The sequence below is a fragment of the Arvicanthis niloticus genome, chromosome X (genome assembly GCF_011762505.2).
Source record: "Arvicanthis niloticus isolate mArvNil1 chromosome X, mArvNil1.pat.X, whole genome shotgun sequence".
Taxonomy (NCBI): Eukaryota; Metazoa; Chordata; class Mammalia; order Rodentia; family Muridae; genus Arvicanthis; species Arvicanthis niloticus.
Genome location: NC_047679.1, coordinates 61,409,664 through 61,433,202, shown reverse-complemented (window position 1 = coordinate 61,433,202; position 23,539 = coordinate 61,409,664). Strand labels below are relative to the sequence as shown.

Genomic DNA, 23,539 nt, shown 5'->3' with positions numbered 1-23,539 from the left:
CTCTGCTTCCCAAGTGCTGGGAATAAAAGTGTGCAACACCATGCTCGGTGCAGAATTGTTTTAAAAAGAAAGAAAAACATTCTTTGTTAATGAAAACAAAGAGGAGGAAAAAGGCCAAATGAAGAATATTAAGTCAAAACAATTGTACAAAAGGTGACCTTTTATAATTATTAAGATGCTTCTTAAGTTTTATATGTTTGATGACCAAATCCAGGGCCCAGCACACAATAACCAAGCCCCTTACCACTGGTACATATTCCAACCTCTTACTGTTTCTTTTGTGAGTAGCAATTTGAAAATGCATGAGGGAATGAAGAAGAAAGTGCAAGCCAATATTACAAGCAAAAATAATCAGAACACTATTTGGTTTTAAAATATTCAATTATGGCTCAACGAGGAAAAAATGTTAAGAACATACTACAATCATAATTAAATTTATTAACCAAATACCATTTTAATTAATTTTAAAGAAAATCTGATTTTATTGGTTTATCTTTATTCAAAGCACCACGTATTTTTGAGACCCCACTTGAGACATAATTTACATACCATGAAGTTCACTGTTTGGGTAATGAACCCATGGCCTTTTGCAAGGTAGAGAAGTATTTTAAGCATTAAGCTCTAAGCTCCAGCTCCAGTTCACTGTTTTAAAATGTGAATTTAGGGCCAGCATGGTGGTTCAGTAAATAGGTTAAAAGACTTGTCATGCAAGCCAGGTGAACTGACTTTGATCTCTGGAATCCATGTAAAGGTAAAAGGAAAGAACTGAGTCCACAAAAGCTATCCTGTGACCTCCACACATGGATCACAGCATCCACGCCCATACACAGGCATCTCCATGCACTAAGAAAAACGTGTTCCCTTAGGTGGTTTTATATATATTTACAAACTTGTGCAAGCGTTACCAGAATGTAGATGTAGAACACATTAGAAACACTTCCCCCACCCCAAGTAACTGTAATATGTGCAAGCACCTTCCCTTGCTCCACATCTTTAGCTTTTTACCTTGATAGTCTCACCTGTTCTTCATATTTCATAGAATCATACTATATGTGCTCTCTTTTCTGATTAACTTCTTTCATTCAACACATTTTCAAAGTCCATCCAGTATATATATATCATGTGTCATTACTTTGTTCCTTTTTATGTTAGAATACTCAATTCCATAGGTACACAATATATTGTTTATTCATTCATAAGTTGTTTCTGTTATGGAAGTATTAGAAATAACACTGCTGTGAACTTTGTTGTTGTTGTTTTTTTGAGACAAGATCTCAGGAAACCTAAGTGTGGCTTGACTTCTCTGTGTAGTTGAAGCTACCCTTGAAATGATTCCCTTGCCCCCCCCCCCCCCCCCCCGTCCTAAATGCTGGGATTAATAGCATATGCTACTGCAACAGCTTCTGCTGTTGTTCTGGATGCTATGAGCTTTTGTGGACAACTTTTATTGTACAGATGTTTCAATTCCTTTGAATATATGGAGACAGTTTAAGTTTTTGAGGGACTATCAAACTGTTTCTACAGCTCTGTGTAAGGCTACTGGTAGAAGGAAGGTACTGTCATCTTATGGTTTCAATTTGTATTTTTGTAAGGAGCACTGATATGTCTGTGTTCTCTGTATATATTCTGGTAAATAGATTCTTTTCTTTTGGCAAGGGGGGGGGGCGTTCCTAACCAAAGTCAAAAAACCTGCTAGACAAATTCTAAAAGTGTTGTAACAGTTGGTAAGTAGATTCTTATTGCATATAACTTACAACCACTTTCTTCCTTTCATTGGGTTATCTTTTTGTTGTTGTTTTTCCAGATAGGATTTCTCTGTGTAGCCGTGGTGATCCTGGAAGTTGCTCTGTAAACTAACACGGCCTTAAACTCAGAGATTTGCCAGCCTCTGCCTCCCAAGTGCTGGGATTAAAGGCACATGCCACTACTGCCTAGCTGGGTTATCTTTTCCTTCCTTCCTCCCTCCCTCCCTCCCTCCCTCCCTCCCTCCCTTCCTCCCTTCCTTCCTTCCTTCCTTCCCTTGACTCTCCCTCCCTCTTTTATGTAGGATCTTACTATGTAGCCCTCGTCAGCCTGGACTTGATCTGTAGATCAGGGTGACCTCAAATTTACAGAGATTTGCCTGCCTTGGCCGTTAGAGTGCTGGGATCAAAAGCATCTCCTCTCTCTCTCTCTCTCTCTCTCTCTCTCTCTCTCTCTCTCTCTCTCTCTCTCTCTTTTCCAAAGGGTGGAAGGATTTATTTTGCCTCATGATTTTAGAGTGCTCTTTCTGATTAGCAGTATAAAGCTGCTTGATTAATGGCCACAATTTTCTTAATGTTGTTTGATGTACATAAATGTTTCGCTCTGACAAAGCTTAATTTATCTGCTTTTGCTAGTCTATTGTAGGTGTCCTAACCAAAAAAAAAATTATCTAATATAACAAACATTGGCATTTATGTTTTCTTCAAAAATTGTATCATTTTAACCTTTAAGGGCTTGGAAAAATTGAGTTAACTTCTGTATGTAGTATTGCATTATAGTAGTCTAAACTAATTTTCTTCATGTGAATATCCATTTGTCCCAGTACTTGTTGAAAGGATATCTTCTTTCTTACTTTGTATTGTCTAGGGACCGGTGTCAGCAGTGGATAACAGAGCTGCAGGCTTATTTCTGAATTCGAAATTGTATTCCATTGATGTGAATGACTATTTTTATGTCAGTAACACAGACTCCTCCTGATAATTGCTTTTAGTTAGTAAGGCTTGATTGAGCATGGGAAGTGTGAACCTTCCTAATTTATCCTTCTTTCCAAGATGCTCTGGCTATTCTAGGCTCCTTGTATGAATCATGTAGTTTCTGCCAAAATTCCTGCTGGTATTTGGCTACATATTTTATGCAATGTAGATCAGTTTTTACTACTATGTCTTCCAAACCATGGACATGGAACAGCTTTTTATTTCTTTAAGTGGTCTTTAATTTCATCCAATACTGGTTTACAATTTTCTTTCGCTCTCTTTTTAATTTTTAAATTAAATAAATTAAAATAATCAAATTTATTTTACAAAAATAAATTTTTGTAAAATTTAGTTTTAAATTTTTGGGGACAGGGTTTCTCTTTCTTGCCCTGGCTGTCCTGGAACTCACTCTGTACACCAGGCTGGCCCTGAACTCACAGAGATCCTCCTGCCTCTGCCTCCTGAGTGCTGGGATTAAAGGTATGCGCCATCACCAGCAGCTGGCTGCTTTACAATTTTCAGTGCACTAGTACTACATTTATTTTGTAAAATATATTCCTAAGTATTTTCTTCTTTTTGATGATACTACAAATTACAATCATTTTCATTTCAAAATCTTTATACTGTTTGGGTACAGAACTATCAGTACTATCTTGGTCACGTTTCATGTATTGCTCTGCTCATTCATTTGCTCTAATAAGTTTTCCATGAGTTCATGAAGATTTTTGCTACATAAATCCATGAATTTTAAAGAAAGAGATACTCTTTCCTCTCCACATCAGATTTGGTTTCCTCTTTTAAAAAACTATTTAAACACGTAAGACCTCTGGGAAGACAATGAACAGAAATGGTCAGTGAAGGGCTGCAGATGTAGCTCTTTCAGCTTAGTGAGTGCTTACCTAGGTTTGCACAAGACTCTTGTTATGTGCCCCCCCCGCCCCCCGCACAGGTCCCAAATAAACCATGTGTGCTGGTACATACTACTAATCCGAGCCCTTGGGAAGTGGAGACTGGAGGATGAGAAGGCCTAAGTCACTCTTGGCTGCACAGGGAGTTTAAGGTCACTCTGACCTCCATGAGACCCTGTCTGAAAGAAAGAGAAGAAATCAGACTTCCTGATTATAAGCAGGTAGCCTTTAGATTTTCCCAATTAACAATGATATCAACTACAGGTTTTTCATGGACACCTGTTCTTAGCTTGATGAAGAGTCCTCTGTAAACTAGTGTTTTGGAAGTATTGATTAGAAATGGTGGTGAATTTGGCAAATTGTTTTGTGTTGATATGTTTTCAGTTTCTGTAAAAGAATGTATGAAATAAAACAATTCAAAAAGAATGGGTTTACGTTGGCTCAGGCTTTGAGAGTTTTTAGTGAATGGCTGCTTAGTTCCATAGATATGAGCCCCTGGTAGCACTGAAATGAGTGCATGACAGAAGAAATTTGTTCACCTCCACAAGACTAGGAAGCAGAGACTGTGGAAGGAACTGTCTTGAGTTCCAGTACCTTCTTCGAGATCATGCCCTCTTTGGCCTTCTTCTACAAGGCCCTGTGTTTTATTTCTTTGTTTTTGCATTTGTGCATAGTTGCTGCACAAAACAGTAGCTTTCATTACATGATTTTCATGTGTGAACATCATGTAGTTTGCTTGTATTCTTTGCTTTTCTCATCATTTTCTCCACAGCCCACCTTTACTTTCATGACATATGTATACACATATATACATGTGTATGTGTGTAATCTAGAGTATCCACAAGAGGGAACATGCTATTTGTCTCTCTGTGTCTGTCACATTTTGCTTAACAGGATGCTTTCTCTCTCTAGTTACATTTGTTTTCTTGAAAGTAATGCAATTTTATTCTTCTTTGGTAATACTCCATTGTTAAAAGAAGCAGAACCCTTAAGTCTGTTTACTATGGCTGATGAGACTGCTTGGTGAGTAAAATTCTTGCTGTACAAGCCTCACCTGAGTTTGATTCGGTGTTTTTTTTTTTTTTTTTTTTTTTTTTTTGAGACAGGGTTTCTCTGGGTAGCCCTTGCTGTCATGGAACTCATTATGTAGTCTAGGTTGGGCTCAAACTCAGAAAGCCACCTGCCTCTGCCTCCTAAGTGCTGGGATTAATATTGCACCACCACTGTTCCACCTGTGTGTGATGCTTGGAATCCATAAGGTGGAGGAGAGAAGCTACCCTGTAAAACTGTCCTCTGTACTTTACATTTTAATAAATACAAATAAAGAAACATAATGTATAAGGAACAAATCCTGTAGCTGGGCCTGTTGGTGCAAGCTCCTAATCTCAGCTTCTACAGAGGCAGAAGATTGAAATTCCAAAGCTCTCCCAGGTGTGGTGGTGACATATGCCTGTTTGTCTGCTCAGCACTTAGCAAATAAATAAATGCAGAAAAAAAGTTCAAGGTCACCTTCAGGTAAATAGCGGGTTCAAGACCAGCATTGGGATACTTGGGACCCTTTCTCAAACATCCCTGATAGTTCAATGCCTGCCTGAACAACTTACTGAGAGCTTGTATCAAACAATAAAACAAAAACAAACAAAACAAAAAACAGAGATGGAGATCAATACTGAGAACTTCCCTAGGATTTAGAGGAGCTTGGCTTTAGATTTAACTAAAAAACAGAAAAAACAGAAGGAGATAAGAGAAAAAAAAAGAGAACAAAATGTATTTTTTTCAAGAAATCAGTGTTCTTTTTGCTATCATACTTTGGACTGAAAAGATACTGCTATGGTGGGTGGTAAGCCCTTTTACTACAGGACATTAAATGTGTATCTCAAAGTGAAAATGCCTATAATTCTAGTACTCACAAGGTGGAAGCAGAGTGACTGAATGTTTGAGCCTGGCTACACAAGAAGGCTTTGTTTCAAAATATAAAAACAAAAACCAAAAAACCAGAATTATGTATCCCTGGATAAAAAGATATTAGAATTGTTTTTAGGTATCCACTGGAGGTGCCGGATTTTACTCCTCATGATTAAGGGACAGAACTCTGATGCTCTCTAGATTCTGCTGGTTTTCAGCTGGAAAAATAACTTCTTTAGTCTTTCTTGTAATGTGGTTATTCTAACAACAAATTGTTCTCTTTGTTGTTTATTGGGGAAGCATCTGGTTTCACCTTTGTCTTCAAAGTTAGCTTTACTAAACATTGGATTCTTGTGTGATGCCTTCCTTCTTGGGTTACAATGACTATGCTATCCGATTGTCTCTGGCCTCCATTGTTTTTAATAAGAAATCATATCTTAACTTTCTTTTATTAGTGATGACTCAGTTGTTTTCCATTTTCAAAATGTTAGTGGACACTACTAAATGTTTATATTTGGACTTCACTGAGCTTCCTGTGTGTATGTTTACTTTGAAACATAGGCTTCCAACATTGTTATAATGTATTTTCAAAATATTTCCTCTCACTCTTCTTTCTAGCACTTCCATTATATGTATGCACGTATGTTGGTGAATATAATGCTGCCTATTTTTCGCCTGAGAGTCTCCTTCCATTTTTTCTCTTTTGTTTTCATTATTACTTTTGTTTGGTTTTCAGAGTTCATAATCTCTCTTAGCTGTCAACCTTCCTAATACTGTGACCCTTTAATACAGTGCCTGATGTTGTGGTGACCCCCCACCCCCATCAACCATAACATTATATTGTTGCTACTGCATAACCGTAATTTTGCTCCTGTTACAGATTGTAATATAAATACTTGATGTGCAGGATCTCTGATATGTGACCCCCTCCAAAGAGATCACAGAACCCACAGTTTATAACCATTGTTTTCGATCAATAATTAATACTTTGCTTTCCTTGTTCAAACTTATGATTGTCCCTTTAGATGACTTTTAAATTTGAGAAATTATCCTCTATTCTAACCAAGAAGTTTACCAGCTGAGCCATATCCTTGATTCATCCAATGTGATTTTAAATCTGTTTACAGTTTATTTATTGTCTTTGCATGTGTACTCTGTACCAGCACATACTACAGCGCATGTGTTGAAATCAGAGGCCAACTTACAGGAGTCAGTTCTCTCCTACTCTGTGGATCTGAGGATCCACCTCAGGCTGTCAAGTTTTGCTATAGATACTCTTAATAGTCCTGAAATGTGATTTTTAAAAGGACAGTATGTTCAATCCCTGGAACCCACTTAAAAGTGGAAGGAGAGAACCAATGTCATAAAGTTGTCCTCTGACAGCAACATATACACACATGAAGCACACATTTCCGTACATGCATATAATAATAATGGCAAATAAGATTTATTTAAAAATAAAAATGATAAAGTAATGGCTAGTTCAGTGAATTGCATCCCCTCAGAAATATATTCATGTTCTAACCACAGTACCTTACTTGGAAATAGGGTCTTTGTAGATATAGTTAAGGCATCAAGATGAGATCATTCTAGATGTAGGGTGGGTCTGAAATTTAATGACTCCTGTCCTCATAACAAAACACATTAAGGAGTAGAGTGTTTGCCCAAAATGTGGGAGACCCAGGGTGGGTTCCTAGAATCATGTATATACACAATACAGTAAGATCTGATGAAGGGCCCCACATGTACAAAGGTTATCTGAACATGGATGAAGATAATGGAATTATGCTGTCAACAAAACAAAGAATTCCAAGGATCAATCAGAAGCTAGAAAAAGGTAAAAAGGATTCTTTTACAGAGCATTTAGAGGGAACACAAACCCTGCCAGAGGCTGATTTTACATTTCTAGCTTTCATGTGAAAAACAAAACAAAACAAAATAAAAACAACCCACTGCTTTCTTAAGCCCTCTGGATTAGAAGTTGTAATGGTAGCCCCAGGAAGCTAAGGCAGCTACCAAGTAAACATTTTTTATTAACATTTTTTACACTTATGTAGTGTGTTTGTGTGTGGGTGGGAAGTGCATGCCAGGGCAAGAGTGTGGATATCAGAGAACACCTTGAGAGAGAGTCAGTTCTCTCCTTCACCAGGTAGGCTCTGGGGACTGACCTCAGTTTGTCAGGCTTGGTGGCAGGCGCTTTTACCCACTAAGCCACTTGCCAACTGTCTTATTTTCCTTCTTTCTTTTCCTGGGGTAGTTTCCTGTAGGCAGATTGGTCTCAAAAGTACTCTGTAGCCAAAGCTGGTGCTTAATCCTCCTGCCTCAAACTTTCAAGTGTTAGGATTATAAGAACACACCACTGTGCCTGGCAACATTTCTTATTTTTTTCTACTTAAGTCCATTTTGTTTTCCTGTAACAGATGAAAACTTGCCTCCTTTCCTAATCAAAACTTTGAAAAAATTAAAGAAAGACAGCAACATGGCTCTGTAGTGGGTAAAGGCACTTGCTGCCAAGCCTGACAGTCTGGGACCCACATAATGGAGGGAGAAAAGCAGCTCCCAAATGCTGTCTTCTGACCTCCACATGTGTACACACACACACACACACACACACAGAGAGAGAGAGAGAGAGAGAGAGAGAGAGAGAGAGAGAGAGGCAGAGAGAGACAGAGAGACAGAGAGGGACAGAGAGAGAGGCAGAGAGACAGAGAGACAGAGAGAGACAGAGAGACAGAGAGAGACAGAGAAATGGGCACAGGTTAAGACTGGTGATTCTTTGTTCTAAATTCCTTCAAACTGTTTAATTAGTATTAGTTCTAGAGAGTGACTACTTTTTGTGGGAACGCATACATTTAAAAACCTTCCTTCTTACAGAAAATTCCTGCTAGTTCATTAGTTCCTTAATTATCATTTCCAAAATTTACCCTTACTGATTGGCTTTGTGGAAATGGATTTGGGCTTTAAGTTATTTTTCTTTTCATCAGTTTGCTTTGTCAACAGAGGAATCTAGAATCAATGCAGTGCATTTTGCTTCCTGAAGTTTCTGAAATATGAGGCTTTTGCCTCAGCCTCCCTAGTGTTGGGATTATAGGTATATCAGATCACAGGAGGTAAATCTGTATTTTCTTTACTCCTAATCCCTTATCACTTCAAATTCCAGTTAACATAATTATTTACCTTGAGGCCAGGTGACTCTGCCCCTTTGTATACACAATAAATAAATAAATAAATAAATAAGAGTAAATCTGTACAAAGTAATTTCTTACCTTAAATTTCTGTAAATGTGTGGAGTTTTCTCTCTTAATTGCATCCAAATTTACAGTTTAGTGATCGCTGGGATAATTATGTCACAGCCTTTTGAACACAGCAGAGATATATTCTTACATGACTTCTACAAAAATGTGTTAGTAAACATGGTGAATATTATTATCATTTACACATAAGAAAGACAACAGAATGTAAGTGCTCTTTAGTCATATAGTAGTCATTTTAAATATTGGTATGATAAAGAAAAATATAAACTATCTCCAAGGTCACATAAGGATTAAATGAGTTATGGCAGGTAAAATATGTTGTGATGGCTTGGTAAAGGTTAGCTGCAAATTATATTATGTTGAACTATAAAAATTACTATTTCAGTAAGCACCTTAAAATGATTTTGAGGTTTTATATTTCTTTCATCTACTTTATAATAATGATTATACCAAAGATAAGCATAGCATTTTATACTTATCTTGTGTTGTTATTAATTACTGAATAAAAGAAATTCACAGAAAGAGTTACTAAGGATATGCTAAGTTTATGTTTACTTAATTGAATTTTATTCCCAATGTGGTAATGGCTGAGCTCCCTGAATCAGAAAACCAACCTCCCACTCTAGCCATACATTTATGGAAACATTCAAGTTTGAGTATTTTAACACAAATAATGTATACAATTCAAATAGTATTTGTTTCCCATCAGGTTTTGCTTCTATGAATTCTGTTCAAAGTAACATCCTGAGAAAGGATGTTAAGAGAAACTGGGGAAGTGAGCCAGTTTACTCAAACTGTCAATTATTATACAAATCCTTTGATCACTGAAGATTTACCTATCCAACAAAGCAAGTCAGCGCTGTGCTAAAAGTTAAAGTTATACATTAAAACAATTGTAGTCTCAAGGCAGTGGAAAAAGACTTTGTAAACTGGAGTAGTGACTCATGCCAGCCATGTGAGCACCAGGGAAGCTGAGGCAGGAAGATTGACACTGAATTCCAGGGGAGTCTTGGATAGATAAATAGTGAAAGCATGTCAGAGAATAACACTTCAAAGACAAACCAAACCAAACTATCATTTCTATCCAAATTTCAATGAATAGTTAAGAACTTTAAAATTTTTGAGCAGAATTTCAAAACAGAGTTCCAACTTATCCTACATTAATGGAGAAGATACAGCTTGTTGACCGTTTCAGAAGGGGGAAACGGCCTCGTGGTTAAAGTGTAAACTTCTCGCGCAACGTTTATCAGAATCGAGGGGGATATTTAAGTAGTTTTCTATAAGAATATTATTCCCTTGTTTCAGTCATCAGGTAAGCCCAGCACTTTCATTTGGCATACTGTTCCTCCTTTGGAAACAAAACCTTTTAGTAGCCAGCGACTTTTTCTTGGGGTAGAGAAAGAATAAACAAACCAAATCCTTTCGGTGACTCAAGGTAAGCTAGATCAAGTTAGTCCCTCGCAAGTTTCTCTTGATACTTCTGGAGAAAAGTTCCCTCACCGGAAAGGGTCCGATTGCCCTTACAGGAAGGGTAAGCAACTCCGGAGCTGTGGGACGCCAACGCCACCACAGAGTTTGACAAAGGTTGCCAGAGCGTCTGCCTGTGTTTAGAACCTCTTCCTTGTTCTCTAGGCAGTAACTAGGCAACCCCAGGCCGGCTTCAGCTGCTGGAACTAGGCGGCCGCCTTAGTGCCTCTGGCGGCCAGCCTGCAGCTCTGCAAGCTGCTCCCTCCCGTTCCCCCACCCCACCTCTTCCTATGACTCCACCCCTTTCCCCGCCCACCTCTCGCCGACTTCTGCTCCTCCCTCTCCTTCTCTCTTGCTCTCCTTCCTCCTCCGCCTCCTCAGCTCTCGGGCTAGAATATCTATGGGTAGAAACGTGATGCGATGAATCCGAGAGAGACCGAAACTGGGACGAAGAGTGCGGCGGAAGCGGCGGGACTCCCAAGCATGGGGGCTTCACCACAATAGAGGCAGCGCCCCCACCCGCCCCCGCCAGCCCTCCGGAGCGAAGCCCCCAAACCCCCTCGGGAAAAGGATGGCGGCGGCACCTACCCAGATCGAAGCCGGTGGGTAGCTGAGCCGGGGGCTAAAGGGATGGGGGCTTTGCACGACTGCTGTCAGAATTTTTTTTAAAGCTTGTATCTCTCTTCCTTGCCTCTCTCTCAACGTCTCCCCCCACCCCCCATCCCTTCTTTAGAGCTGTATTACCTGATCGCAAGGTTCTTGCAGTCCGGACCCTGTAACAAATCCGCTCAGGTGAGAGGGAAAGGATATCTGGGAGTGTTGGGGAATGGTCCCATTGGGGAAATTGAGGCACCGGGTGAGCAGTGCGCTTGGAGGGTGAGGGAAAGGCCGGCCGCGATTACTCCTACAGTCAGCGGCTGTGTTGGAAGTGGGGAGGGAGGAATGGGTTGGCGCCCCAATCTGTTCCTCACATCCGTGTGTCCCTCTTCCCCAGGTGCTAGTGCAAGAGCTCGAAGAGCATCAGGTATGGACCCCTTTTGGGAAGAGGTGGGGAGGGCTGGGGAGAACCTGGAGGAAGGGTAAGGTAGGTCAGGGGCCGAGGGCAGGGACCCGGAGGGAGCCTTCGAGCTGGACACTTGGGGCTGTTGTCACTTGGGGTGAACCGGGTTCTTTGCTTAGAAGGGGCGGCCAACGCAGGGGTCTAAACTCGCTGCCTTTTATTCCAGCGGGAGGTGTTTTTGTCAGGATTTCCTTCCCTTTGGCCTGCCCCCACCCCCCCACCCCCAGCACCGCGGCAGTAGCTGTCGGGACTGGAGAAATGAAAATGTTAAAGGGTCTAGGACTAGGCTCCAGGCTGGGTGTTGCTGATGGGGAGCAGAGGCTTTTCCTTCACTCTCCCCCCTTTTTCTTTTCCTCTGGCCCCCAGCTGATTCCGAGCCGCTTAGACTGGGAAGGGAAAGAGCACCGAAGAAGCTTCGAGGATCTGGTTAGTAAACTTTTCGTTTCAACTTAGCCCAACTCTTTCTCCACTCCTTCACTACCTTGTGCCCCCAACCCGCCCCTGGCCCTTCAGCCCTCAGAGCTCCCGAGCCTGCTGCTGTTCAGTGTTGGAAGGACTGCCCCTTCCCCCTCCCAGCGTGTCGGAAAGGGTACCTTGCCCTCCTCTAGCCTTGCTTATTTTCACCCCAAAACTTTGAAGAATCTGAGTTGGTTTTCAGAGGTGCTGTGTTGTGCATTATGACTGTGTTACAAACATCAGAGAAGGCCCATTGTAGGGGGATAAGGGACAGAAACCAGGGGGTTATCTTGGGGCACGTACCAAGGACTGACGCTGGCCAATGACAGCGTTGGTAACAGCCCGGAGTTCCGGATTAGTGGAAGAAAACTGGTTTCTGGTTGGTCCTGGCTTGAAATACGGGAACTGAGGCCAGGCTTGGGTGTTTTTTTTTTTTTTTTTTTTTCTCCCTCGAGCTTTCTCTCTCTCTCTCTCTCTCTCTCTCTCTCTCTCTCTCTCTCTCTCTCTCTCTCTCTCTCTCTCTCTCTTTCTCTCTTTCTTTCCTCCTTTTTCTTTTTTCTTTTTTTTTTCTTTTTAGAGAGGGGAGAAGGGACTCAGAAAGGGAACTGACTCATAAGTGAGGAAAACTACACAAATAAAAATACTAAGGACTACTGAGTGAATTCCAAGATTTGCCATCTTTAGATAATGGACTACTGAATAAAAACATTGTTATATATTTCCAATCTTAGAAAATAGCTAATTAATTCATCAGTAAATTGCATTTGTACAAATACTTTTTCCCTTAATAAGAACTATGCATTTTGACCTTTTGGGAATAGGTGGACAGGATTTTGGGATTAGGAGACAACAATGGGCAGTTTTGAAAAATAAAATATACTTTAGTTAAGTCTTGGACTGACTCTTGTTTCTTCTGCAAATATAATTCGCAATGTAACTGCATTTTCTGCTCTGCACGGAGACAAAACGATGATCTTGTATATGTGGGAAAAGAGATTCTACTCTTAGCCACAGATATAGAGTTGTATGATAATAAAAGGAGTGATAATAAAACCTAAATTCAGCTAAATTCTCTCTTCACCAAATAAGGTCCAAATGAGGAAAACTACATAAAGTGGACAGAAAGTTGGAAGAGTAGTAGAATAAGGTAGAATAAATAAAAGAGAAAATTATTGAAAGTTTGCTTGTCAATAGAAAACAGTTAAATTGCTGTGATATTCATTTTGAAAACTTTGTGTATTATATTACAAGAGTGAAGCCACATTAAGTATTACAGAAGCCACTGACTTTTTCCTAATGACTTGCAAATCCAAAAATGGTTTTACTGTAATAAGAGTAAATGCCACCAGCAGTATAGTTAATGGTAATAATTTCTCAGATGGATATAAATTATTTTTGAATACCTGTTACTACCTTTAAATTTTCAGCCCAAAGTTTTGTTGTTTTTCTTTTCTGTTGTTGTTAGACATAAGTCTGACTTGTACTACAGCAAGCAAATTCGAACTATTCACAAAAACATGTTTTAGTATTGAAATACTGATACATGTTTGAATATAGTTTTAATATCTGGTTATATGGGCATTATTTAATTTTTTTCCTTTTCCAGTGTGTGCGGGTAGATCATTTTTAAGCAAATGGCAAAAGGTAACTTAAAACTATATATAAAAAACAAACTTGATAGAAAATCCACTAGTTAAACATTGTCTCCTCACTACACAGATTAAAAAGTGGTGTACTAGTCATTTTCTTAAACAGTAAAGGTGAATCTTTACACAATTATAATTAGTGTTCATTTTTTACTTTATATTTTTCTGACAGTACTTTTGCATAACTAGTGTTCTTTGAATAGCCATCTGGTAATGGTAAGAAAAACAGTTGTATTTTAGGTAGTATGATTTGTCTTCAATCCTCAACTGGTCATTTGAGTTACTTTTACTTTTTCACTAATATTTTTGCATAATTAGGGGATCTTTTTCTGCTGCCGTCTTCTCTGAAAGTCTCCTAGACTTACGGATTTATGAATAGGGTCAAAGTAGCTCATCAGGTTTCTAGCTTTTGTCCCATACTGAAGGTCACACTCTAGAAGTTTGTACTAATGTCTAATGCCAAAAACATCTAATGACAGTGTGAGGGTTTATAGTTTTAAAATAATTTAAAATGGTTTTAATATGTCATAATAGTCTTGACTTGATTTAAATAGACTTTTTAAATTAGCAGTAAGGCTTAGTTAATCCTTAACAGCTATTTTTTAATTATCATTAATACACTTATCCATTTTATGGACTTGATTTTACTCTTTCATGTATTTTTTGTTTTGTTACTGTGTTTGAGACAGAGTCTCATACTATTGTGTAAGCTGACCTGGAGCTCATTATGTAGTCCAGGCTTGCCTCAAGCTCAAAGCAACCTCCTGCTTCAGCCTGAGAAATGCTGGGATGCACCTTATGGGTATTTATTTATTTATTTATTTATTTGGGTTGATGATATTATACAAGGTTTTATAACTTATTCAAGGCTAGCTTTGAATTTTTAATTTTCTGTGTAGAATTTGTGATACTCTGGGAGCTTTAAACTCAATGTTACGTATTCCCCAGCCTTCCTAGCATGCACATGCCACCATGTGCTTGGCTACATTTTCATACACACACACACACACACACACACACACGCCACCATGTGCTTGGCTACATTTTCATACACACACACGCACGCACGCGCACACACACACACACACACACACACACGATGGAACTGAGGGTCTTGTGTATAAACTACATTCTTAACTTGTCTTATACATTTCAAGTTTTTATATGCAGAGAATTTTTTTCTTATGTTTGACCATATATAATACATGATAAACGGTATACACTTGCTTTTTCATGTAACTTTTTATATTATATGTTTTTGATCATTTTCTGTGTCTCCCTTGTTGCCATTTTTCACTCATGGAATTGAAAGCACTATTTAGCAATTGTATTAGAATGGCATGGGTTGTGTTACCCTTGTTTAATATGCAAAATATATGAGGCAATATTAAAATAACTTTATCAAAGTTAATACGTTCAATGGAGAGTAAATGATCATTATTGTCTTTAAAAAGAGGAGGTGCATTTATGAAGATACTTTTTATCATTCTAAGAGTCTTTATACAAAATATTCAGGCTTTAAGAAGTTTTTGGCAGCATTGCAGATTGAACCACATGCATCATCCCTACAAGGCAAGCACTATGACTGCACCACAGCCCAGCCCTTTCAAGAGTGTTTTCATATTGTCATTTGATTCATAACAACTACTTTAAAACAATATATTAGCATTCCAGACATACCTATATATTTTTTCTTACCTTACTGAGCTTTTGTCTAATTGCTAACAATAGCTTAAATTAGCTGCTTGAATAGCAGACAAATGTTTGAGTGCTGGTAGCATAGTTATTGCATGTGTAAGTGTGGATGCAATTTAAACGTGTGAATTCAAAACTGCACTGTGACCCACAGTCATAAGTCATAGTTAGGAAGAATAGAATGAAGCATGTGAAACATAAAACATGTGCTCCTCAAACTCAATGCCCTGCCGTGACATAACACTAACGATACTATGGCAAAGCAGGCAGTCTCTAGAAGCCACTGTTACTATTGACTTTACTAGAGCCACATACACATTGTTGCTCAAAGAAACAAGTTAGCGCTTACCTAGATTTGGTTGTAGGAAACATAATTCAGTGATTAAGATTGTTCTGATAGTTTCTTTGAGAATTCTGGAAAACTGGTACAGCAGTACAAGTGAGCTGGTATTGTAAGGGAAGAGAGTGGATGACAGGGAGGTAAGAATTTTTAGATTTCATGAATTCCACTCACAAAATTTTTGTCTTGGAGTCGTCCTCTCCCATAAATATGAATTTATGAAGTGTGTGGGGGAATATGTGTGTGCATATGCCTGTGAGTATATGAATTCATGTGTGTTTTCTGTACATGTGGAGGCCAGGAGTTGAAGGAGTAGTTTCCTCAGTTGGGTTGTGTTTTTTTGTCTCAGTAAACACCACAGTAAAACTTATGTATATTTTTAGGACTGATCATTTGGTATTGGATACCCAATTGGTATGCTCTTCTCTGGGAAAGACTGTTTCTCCTGCTCTCAGCATTCTTTATTATTTTAAATAGAATCTCTTTTAACATTTTGATAATTTCATACATGTAAAAACAGTGTAATGGTTATAGACATTGGATACACCTTATTTTTTTGAGACAGTATCTCTTACTGAATCAGTTATTTTATTCAGTGTATCAGGTGCTCGATCAGTAAACCTCAGGCATCCTCCTGTGTCCTTGTCTTTAAGGATAAGATTCCAAGCCCATGTTGCCTTGTACATGGCTGCTGAGTATCCCAACGGAGATCCTCATGGTTCTGGGACGAGTTTGTTACCCACAGAGCCATTTCCCAGCCTGCCTGAAATCATCTTCCGAATGTGTTTTTCACATAACTTGTAGGAAATAATTTGTGTGCTTTTTTTTTACACTAATTGTTTACTCATTGCTTAGTAGTAACCTTATGGGTAACAAATAGCAATTTAAAGGCAATTTATTGTTTCACATATATTTATGAACACTATATTTGTGCATACACACATATAAAGAGTTTAATCTGTCAGCTGATGCTGTTTACTCCCTTTGGTGTATCTTCTCTGTTGAGCAACTTCTAGAAGACAGATGTATCCTCTGAACTCTTGTTGATTTTTATCTCGCCCGTGTAGCAGTTGTCCTTCCCTTCCCCCTCCCACCTCCTTTTTTCTTTGTTGTTTTTAGGCAGTGTTTTTGTTTCATTGTAGCAATGGTTGTGCTGGAACTTGCTCTGTGGACCAGACCACACTGGCATGAAACTCACCAAGATCTGCCTGCCTCTGCATTTGGAGTGCTGGGATGAAAGGTTTAAGCAACCCCGTGTTGAACCTTAATACACTTCTCGAAGTGGGGCAAGCTAGAGAACACTTTCACCTAGGAGGGTTGTTTGAGGTTTCTTTTTCCTGGGGAAATCTTTAAACCAGTAGAAAGAAAAGGAAAGGCGATTAATACTGATTAACTTTCAGAAAGCAGAGTTGTAGGGAGTCTGAAGTTCTTGCAGTCCACTCTGCCTTGTGTAGCCAGACATGGTGGCGGCACTTTTAATCCCAGCACTTATGGGGGCAAAGACAGGTGGATCTGGTCTACAAAGCAAGTTCCAGGACAGCCAGGGTTGTTACACAGAGAAGCCCTGTCTGGAAAAACAAACAAAAACTGTTCTGACTAAAGAAGGACCTGCTGCTCTCTCCGTTTCTGCACATCTATCCCCCCCTTTAATATTCAGTAATATATTTTGCATAATTGTCTGAAAACCAGACACTTTTGTTTCAATAAAGTTGCCGAGAGATTTAAGATGTGAATTTTTGATTCAGTCTTGACTTTTAAGTAAATCTAAAAGATTAATTAGAGAACACTTATTTATGAGACACAGTTCTTCTAGAGAAAAATACTTTAATTTTTGCTTCTTTTTTAGTGGTTTTCTCCTCAACCAAAGAGGAGAAAAACTTATTGGCAGGCAATAATTTCTAAATATTAACCTTAATAGCATTGCTTATCTTCTTAGAATTTTGAATAAAGATACTTTAATTCTTTGACTTTGTTATACTAATCAAACAAATCACTCTGAGAATATGAAGTATTCTAGGAGCACTTACCATATTGATTTTAGTTAGACTTTATAAATATCCTTACTCATTTATTCATTGGCTGATTTCTTCAGTATTTATCTGGCTATAGTTCATGCGGGTACTTTTCTGAATGCTAGGAGTAGGGCAGCAAACAAAACATACAATGCAGTTTATATGTATGAGTGTTTTCTTCGCATTCTTGTCTGTGTAGCACATGTGTGTGCCTGGTACCTGAGAAGGCCTGACTAGGGCATTTAATTCCCTGGGCCTGGGGTTGCAGATGCTTTTGTGAGCCACCATATGGGTACTGGGATTGAGCTCAGGTCCTCTAAAAGAGCAGGCAGTAAGTTTAGCTGCTGAACCATCTCTCCAATATAGCCATTTCTCCAGCTCCTTGTGGTGTTATGCTTTTAATCCCAGAATGAGGGAGGCAGAGGCAGTTGGATATCTGTGAGTTCGAGGCCAGCCTGGTCAACGTAGTGATTTCCAGAATGGCCAAGGCCAGAGAAACCCTTGAAAAACAAAAAGAAAACAAAAACAAAAAAAGAAAAGACAAGAAAGAGACTAAGTTACCAGGACGTTTGACTTCAGGACTTGGTTATCTGTAATATGGTTTGCATAAGAACATGAATTAGATTATCCCTTTTAAAGAACCTAACGTTGTATAGGGAAAACAATTCTGCTTTACTGTACTAAGGGAACAACTTGCTGAGTAGTTAGTTGCTATAAGTAACTCTTATTCTGTATAGAATCTAGATTTTTTTTTTATTGTTATTTAATCTTTTTTTTACAGTCCAGACTTTATCTACTTTCCGGTCCACCCTCAGACTGTTCCACATCCCACACCTCCTCCTCCCTCTCCCCATCTGTAAGAGGACATCCTGACCTTCCCACCCCCTACCCCATCAGCCATCCACACTCCCTGGGGCCTCAAGTCTCAAAAGGGTTAGGTGTGTCTTCTCTCACTGAGTTCAGATCCGGCCATGCTCTGCTATCTATATATGTGTTGGGGGCCTTGAGAGAATTTTTCCTTTTGTGTTTTTCTTTGGAGAAAGAGCCTTGCTTTGTAGCTCAGGCTAGCCTGAAGCTCAGGTTGGTCTGTAACACAGTATGTGGTGCTTGTTGGTTTTAAACTACTGGTAATTCTCTTGCTTCAGGCTCCAAGTCCTGGAATTTTAGGCATGTGACACCTTCCTGTGTTCTAATAGCTCAGATTCTTCTCTTTAAGACAAGATCTCACTATGCATCCTTAGCTGGCCTGGACTCAAAAGAGCAGACATCTGCCTGCCTCTACGGCAGATTTTTTTAACCAGTTAATTCTCAGCACTGAGTAAATGAAATCAGAGAGTTTACTTATCACTTATATTTTTTATTATTGGCATGATTAGTTTGTCTGTTTTGTACCACATTTTATATAAAATTAAGTTGTATGATTTAGTAAAGGTCTGTAGAACAGAGAGAGGCCTGTGCTGTGTAAATGTTGTGACAAGATTTAAATATGCTCTGCTTACGTTATGTCTGTTTCTTTTTTAAGACATATTTTTACTATTTTTAATTATCTGTATATGCATGTGCCTAAAAGACAGAGGAGGTGATAGGCTTTCTGGTATTGCAGGTAGTTGTAAAATACCTGATGGGGAACTAAACTTGGGCCCTCTGCAAATATATTATGTGCTGAGCTATTGTTCCAGTCCTGTTGTATCTGTTAAAATTGGTATTAATTAAATATGTAAATTTTAATTTTTCCCTTTTTTTAGTTTAGTTTTTTGAGACAGGGTTTCTCTGTGTAGCTTTGGCTGTCTTGGAACTTATTCTATAGATCAGGCTAGTCTTGAACTCATAGACCATCAGCCTCTGCCTCCTGTGTACTAGGATTAAAGGCATATTCTATTACTCCCTGGCAATTTATTTCATTTCAATTTTCTTGATTTCATATTGTACAATACTTTGCTTTATGATGGGATAAGTTGGTACCTTAAAACTAAGTATGTTTTTTTCCTATGTTCTATTTATTTTATTTAGGTGGCAGCCAATGCACACATTCCTCCAGACTACCTCCTTAAAATTTGTGAGAGGATTGGCCCTTTATTAGATAAGGAGATCCCTCAGAGTGTTCCTGGGGTACAGACATTACTAGGTGTCGGTCGGCAGTCTCTGTTACGGGATGCCAAAGGTAAGACTTTTTTTTTTAGATATGTAACACTGTTAAAGAGGAAGATTCAGAGATCAATGTAGTTTCAAATGAATATTCACATGCATTTAAAAATTACTGACTTTGTTTTAGATATATTAACTTGCTGATTTTTAATAATTTTCTAAGTGTACAAGTAAATTTCTAAAGGTGTAAAATGAAGTTCTTTTGTGTCAAGTACTAGAAAAACTGTTTTTTCCCCTTGAATAACTTTTCGTCTTTTTATATAGACTGTAAGAGTACACTATGGAATGGGTCTGCTTTTGCAGCTCTCCACAGAGGCAGACCTCCAGAACTACCTGTAAATTATGTGAAACCTCCAAATGTGGGTAAGTAATAGCATGCAAGTTAGAAGCATGTTCTTGATTCATTTTTGAACTCATTTGATAGAAAAAGTAGACACTGGAATTGAATTTGAAGTATAAATGTACTGTTTACATAGATTTTTTGAAGATTGATATTTATGTATGTGTGTATAGGTATATCTTTGTGCATCTGTATACTGTATATACTGTTTACTTACAAGAGACATAGGCAGGCCCAAAGAGAGTCTTGGATTCTGCCAAGGAGCAGCTACAATCATTTGGGAGCCGCCCAAAATGGGTGTTGGGAACTGATTTCAGGTCCTCTAGAAGAGCAATCACTTTTTAACCACTGAGTTATCTTTCTAGCCTCTCTAGCCTAGTTCTTAAGGAGACAATATACTTTAAAAATTACATTTATTTAGTGTGGTGTGTGTGTATACATGCAACTGCACAAGTGTGGAGGTAAAATACAACTTGGAGACTTTTCTTTTACTGTCTGGATGTCAGGAATCACACTCAGGTCAGCAGGTTTGGCTTCAGGTGTCTTTAGACACTGAGTAACCTCATGGGCCTCAGGGCTATATTTTTAAAGTCATTTTCTCCTTTAAGCAAACTTAATTCTTATTTTGTAAAAGATGATTTATTTGGTGCATTTCATTTCTTCCTTAGCAGAAACTTGGTTCCTTTTTGAGACAGGATCTCATTTCTGATGGCCTCTAATCCACTGTAGTAGGGGATGATCCTGAACTTCTGATGACTTCTGCTCCCACTTCATAAATACTGTCCTTTACCACCACACCCTGCCTCAGGAACATTTTTGAACATAGAGTACAGGAATTTAAGCCATATGGTTTTCTGTTTCCATGTCTCTGTATTGAGTTTCCACAGAAACTTTATAGAGAATTGCTTCAAGATAGCTTTCAGAAGGAAAGAAATGTATGTTCTGTTTATTTTTCATTGCCAAGTTTATAATTATGTTATGTATTTTATATCAGTCATATTTCTATTTACTTTTTGTTGTCTTGTGACACAGTCTTCCTGTTTCCCATACTGGATTAGAATTCTCTGCTTTAACTTGCTGCTTGAGTCTTGGATTTAAAGGCATGGACCACTACACCTAGATCTATTTTTTTAAGACAAAATATCACCATTCCTAGTTCTAGTTTACTGAAATTCACATATCCCTAGTTATTCTCTGGTCAAATAATTTTGCAGAATTACTAGTTGCTAGTGATGATAGATCTAGGACTAAACCATTTTGATTAAAGCTAACCTTTCCACAGTGCTTATAAAACCAAGGTGCTGGAATGTCATTCTGCTTCCATACAAAAATTATGTATTTTTCTGTAGTTCCTAGTGCTTGCACACTGTGCCCTCAATCTTGAATAAATAAATGTCAAATCAAAAGATAAAAACACTTTTTGTTGTTGGCTCTTAAAAATTTTTAGAGATAATGTCTCACTATGTATCCCTGAGTGGCCTCATACTCACAGATTACAGAAATTGGCCTGCCTCTCCCTTCCAAGTATTGGGATTAAAAGTATTTAGCAGCTTGTTGATGCCTTGTTGGCTTTTTAAGTCAAGGTCGTGCTCTGGATGGTTTCATGGTAATCTTTTGTTTCCACTTCTCCAAAGGTTGGGACTACAGACATATGCTTCTATGCTTGGTTTATGAAAAAAATCTCAAAAGGAATACTATTATATACAAAAAGTTAATAGAACTTAACAACCTTTAGACGTTAAATAAATTGAGGGGTAGAGATTCTTTTAAGGGATTAAACATAAAGCTCAGCCGGGCCGTGGTGGCACACGCCTTTAATCCCAGCACTTGGGAGGCAGAGGCAGGTGGATTTCTGAGTTCAAGGCCAGCCTGGTCTACAGAGTGAGTTCCAGGACAGCCAGGGCTACACAGAGAAACCCTGTCTCAAAAAAAAAAAAAAAAAAAAAAAAAGAAAAGAAAAAAAAAAAGAAAAAAAACCATAAAGCTTAGTAAGAGAAACTGAACACTTAGGAGTACATTACTAACAGTACTCTTTTAGAGCCTTCATGTTACTTAGGTAGGTCTTACTGGATTTGTTTTGCTAATACTTTTTTTTTTAGTTTGTTAGGGATAGTTTATATACTAGAATTTTTATTTCTAATTTATTGACTTGAGAAAGGATTTTTTTCACCTCATGAATTTATTTACTTTCAAAAGTATATGTAGTTCACAGAGATCTTCCTACCTCTCCATTCAGAGTGCTAGGATTGAAGGTGTGTGACACTGTGCCAGGCTTTAAATTCCTTTTTAAGTTAAATTTAGCCGCTGGTGGTGCTGGTGGTGCTGGTGGTGCTGGTGGTGCTGGTGTTGCTTTCCTCTAATTCCAGTAGTTAGGAGGCAGAGGCCGGAGGATCTCTGTGAGTTTGAGGCCAGCCTGGTTTATACAGAGAATTTTTCAGAACAGCCAGGGCTACACAGAGTTCTATCTTGAAAATCCAAAAAGAGTTTACATTAGCTAAGTAATTTTCTTACATCCATGCCACCATTATACTTTGTTCTATTTCTCTCTCCTTCACTGTTCTTTCTCCTTTCACATTCCCCTACTCTCGCTGCTAGCCTCCTTTTCAAAAGTCATTTTTCTCTTTTGATTTTGTTTATTTGGAGACAGGTTCTCACTATCTAGGTCTGATGAGTGGTCTGAAACTCCCTATATAGACAGAGATCCCACCTGCCTCTGCTTCTCAGGTGCTGGGAATAAAGGCAGGTGCCACTTAGCCTAGGTGCCTGCGTGCCTGACTGCCTGCTTGCCTCCCTTCCTTCCTTCATTTAATGAGATAAGATTTTATTGTGTAGCCCAGGCCAGCCCTCAGTTTACCATCCTCTTTAGCATTCCTAGTGTGGTAATTACTGGCTTGTGTCATGATTGGATGGCTCTTAGCTTTCTTTCTTTTTGTGGTCTTGATGTAACTTAGTGCTTCATGTACTATAGGTAACTATTCCACCTTTAAGCCACAGACCTGGCACTTCTTCATTTTGCTGTTATTGTAGCTTCAGTTTTTGAGAAATACCATTTTCTTGCCCAGGTTGGCCTTAAACTCATTGTGGTCCTTCTGCTTGAGTGTTGTGATTATAAATGTATTTTAAACTGGGCATATTCTTTCAGGATTACAGGAAGTTTGTTACTTTCAGTATTTGCTTAGTAATTACAGAATTGTTGGTATGCCTTTTAAAACCTGAGATTTGGCCCTGTATTTGGAGAGGAATTTAGACACAATTGAGTCTGTTTCACATAGAACATACTAGTCAAGTTTAAGAGATTTAAAGCAGCTCTAGATTAACCAGGGCTCTATATCGAAACTGTCTCAAAAGGAAGAAAAGAAGGAAGTAAAGATTCCAAATATTTCTAGGAAATATGTCTGGGAAACTGGGTTATAGCTTCCCTCTTTGCAGCATAGAAACCTGAACAAAATCCAGTGAAGTCATAATAGCCAAAGTTTGCTTTTCTTCCTATCTTGTTTTTATTACCATACCATGTTCATGGTCAAGTATCATCATCGTCATTATTATTTCAGATACACTTACTGAGCTGCAAAATACATAATTAGCTCTATTGCT

General features: G+C 38.5%; 1 protein-coding gene, 1 long non-coding RNA gene and 1 other non-coding gene across 13 annotated transcripts in view; 1 reads left to right on the top strand and 2 right to left on the bottom strand.

Moving 5' to 3' along the window:
* The window catches only part of LOC143435571 (uncharacterized), a 76,558-nt gene extending 66,129 nt beyond the window's left edge, over nt 1–10,429 (bottom strand). For 7 of the 11 annotated variants that reach the window (XR_013106006.1, XR_013106002.1, XR_013106005.1 and 4 more), the window contains exons 1-3: nt 10,285–10,429; nt 8,797–8,921; nt 3,699–3,804 (exon numbers count right to left, since the gene is read on the bottom strand). This is a non-coding gene — a long non-coding RNA (uncharacterized LOC143435571). Of the gene's footprint in view, nt 1–1,019; nt 1,207–3,698; nt 3,805–8,796; nt 8,922–10,197 lie in introns of all 11 variants that reach the window. The other 4 variants (XR_013106009.1, XR_013106001.1, XR_013106008.1 and 1 more) reach the window with 4 other exon arrangements.
* Brwd3 (bromodomain and WD repeat domain containing 3) overlaps nt 1–23,539 on the top strand; it is a 108,544-nt gene that overhangs the window by 6,051 nt on the left and 78,954 nt on the right. The window contains exons 2-7 of the mRNA XM_034485735.3: nt 10,633–10,853; nt 10,985–11,043; nt 11,246–11,275; nt 11,678–11,737; nt 19,471–19,621; nt 19,870–19,968. Coding sequence (XP_034341626.1) covers nt 10,823–10,853; nt 10,985–11,043; nt 11,246–11,275; nt 11,678–11,737; nt 19,471–19,621; nt 19,870–19,968 — 430 coding nt within the window. The 5' untranslated portion in view covers nt 10,633–10,822. The remainder of the gene's footprint in view (nt 1–10,632; nt 10,854–10,984; nt 11,044–11,245; nt 11,276–11,677; nt 11,738–19,470; nt 19,622–19,869; nt 19,969–23,539) is intronic.
* LOC117695573 (U7 small nuclear RNA) lies at nt 1,661–1,723 on the bottom strand. Its single transcript, XR_004604631.1, has one exon. It is a non-coding gene; the product is annotated as a U7 small nuclear RNA (small nuclear RNA).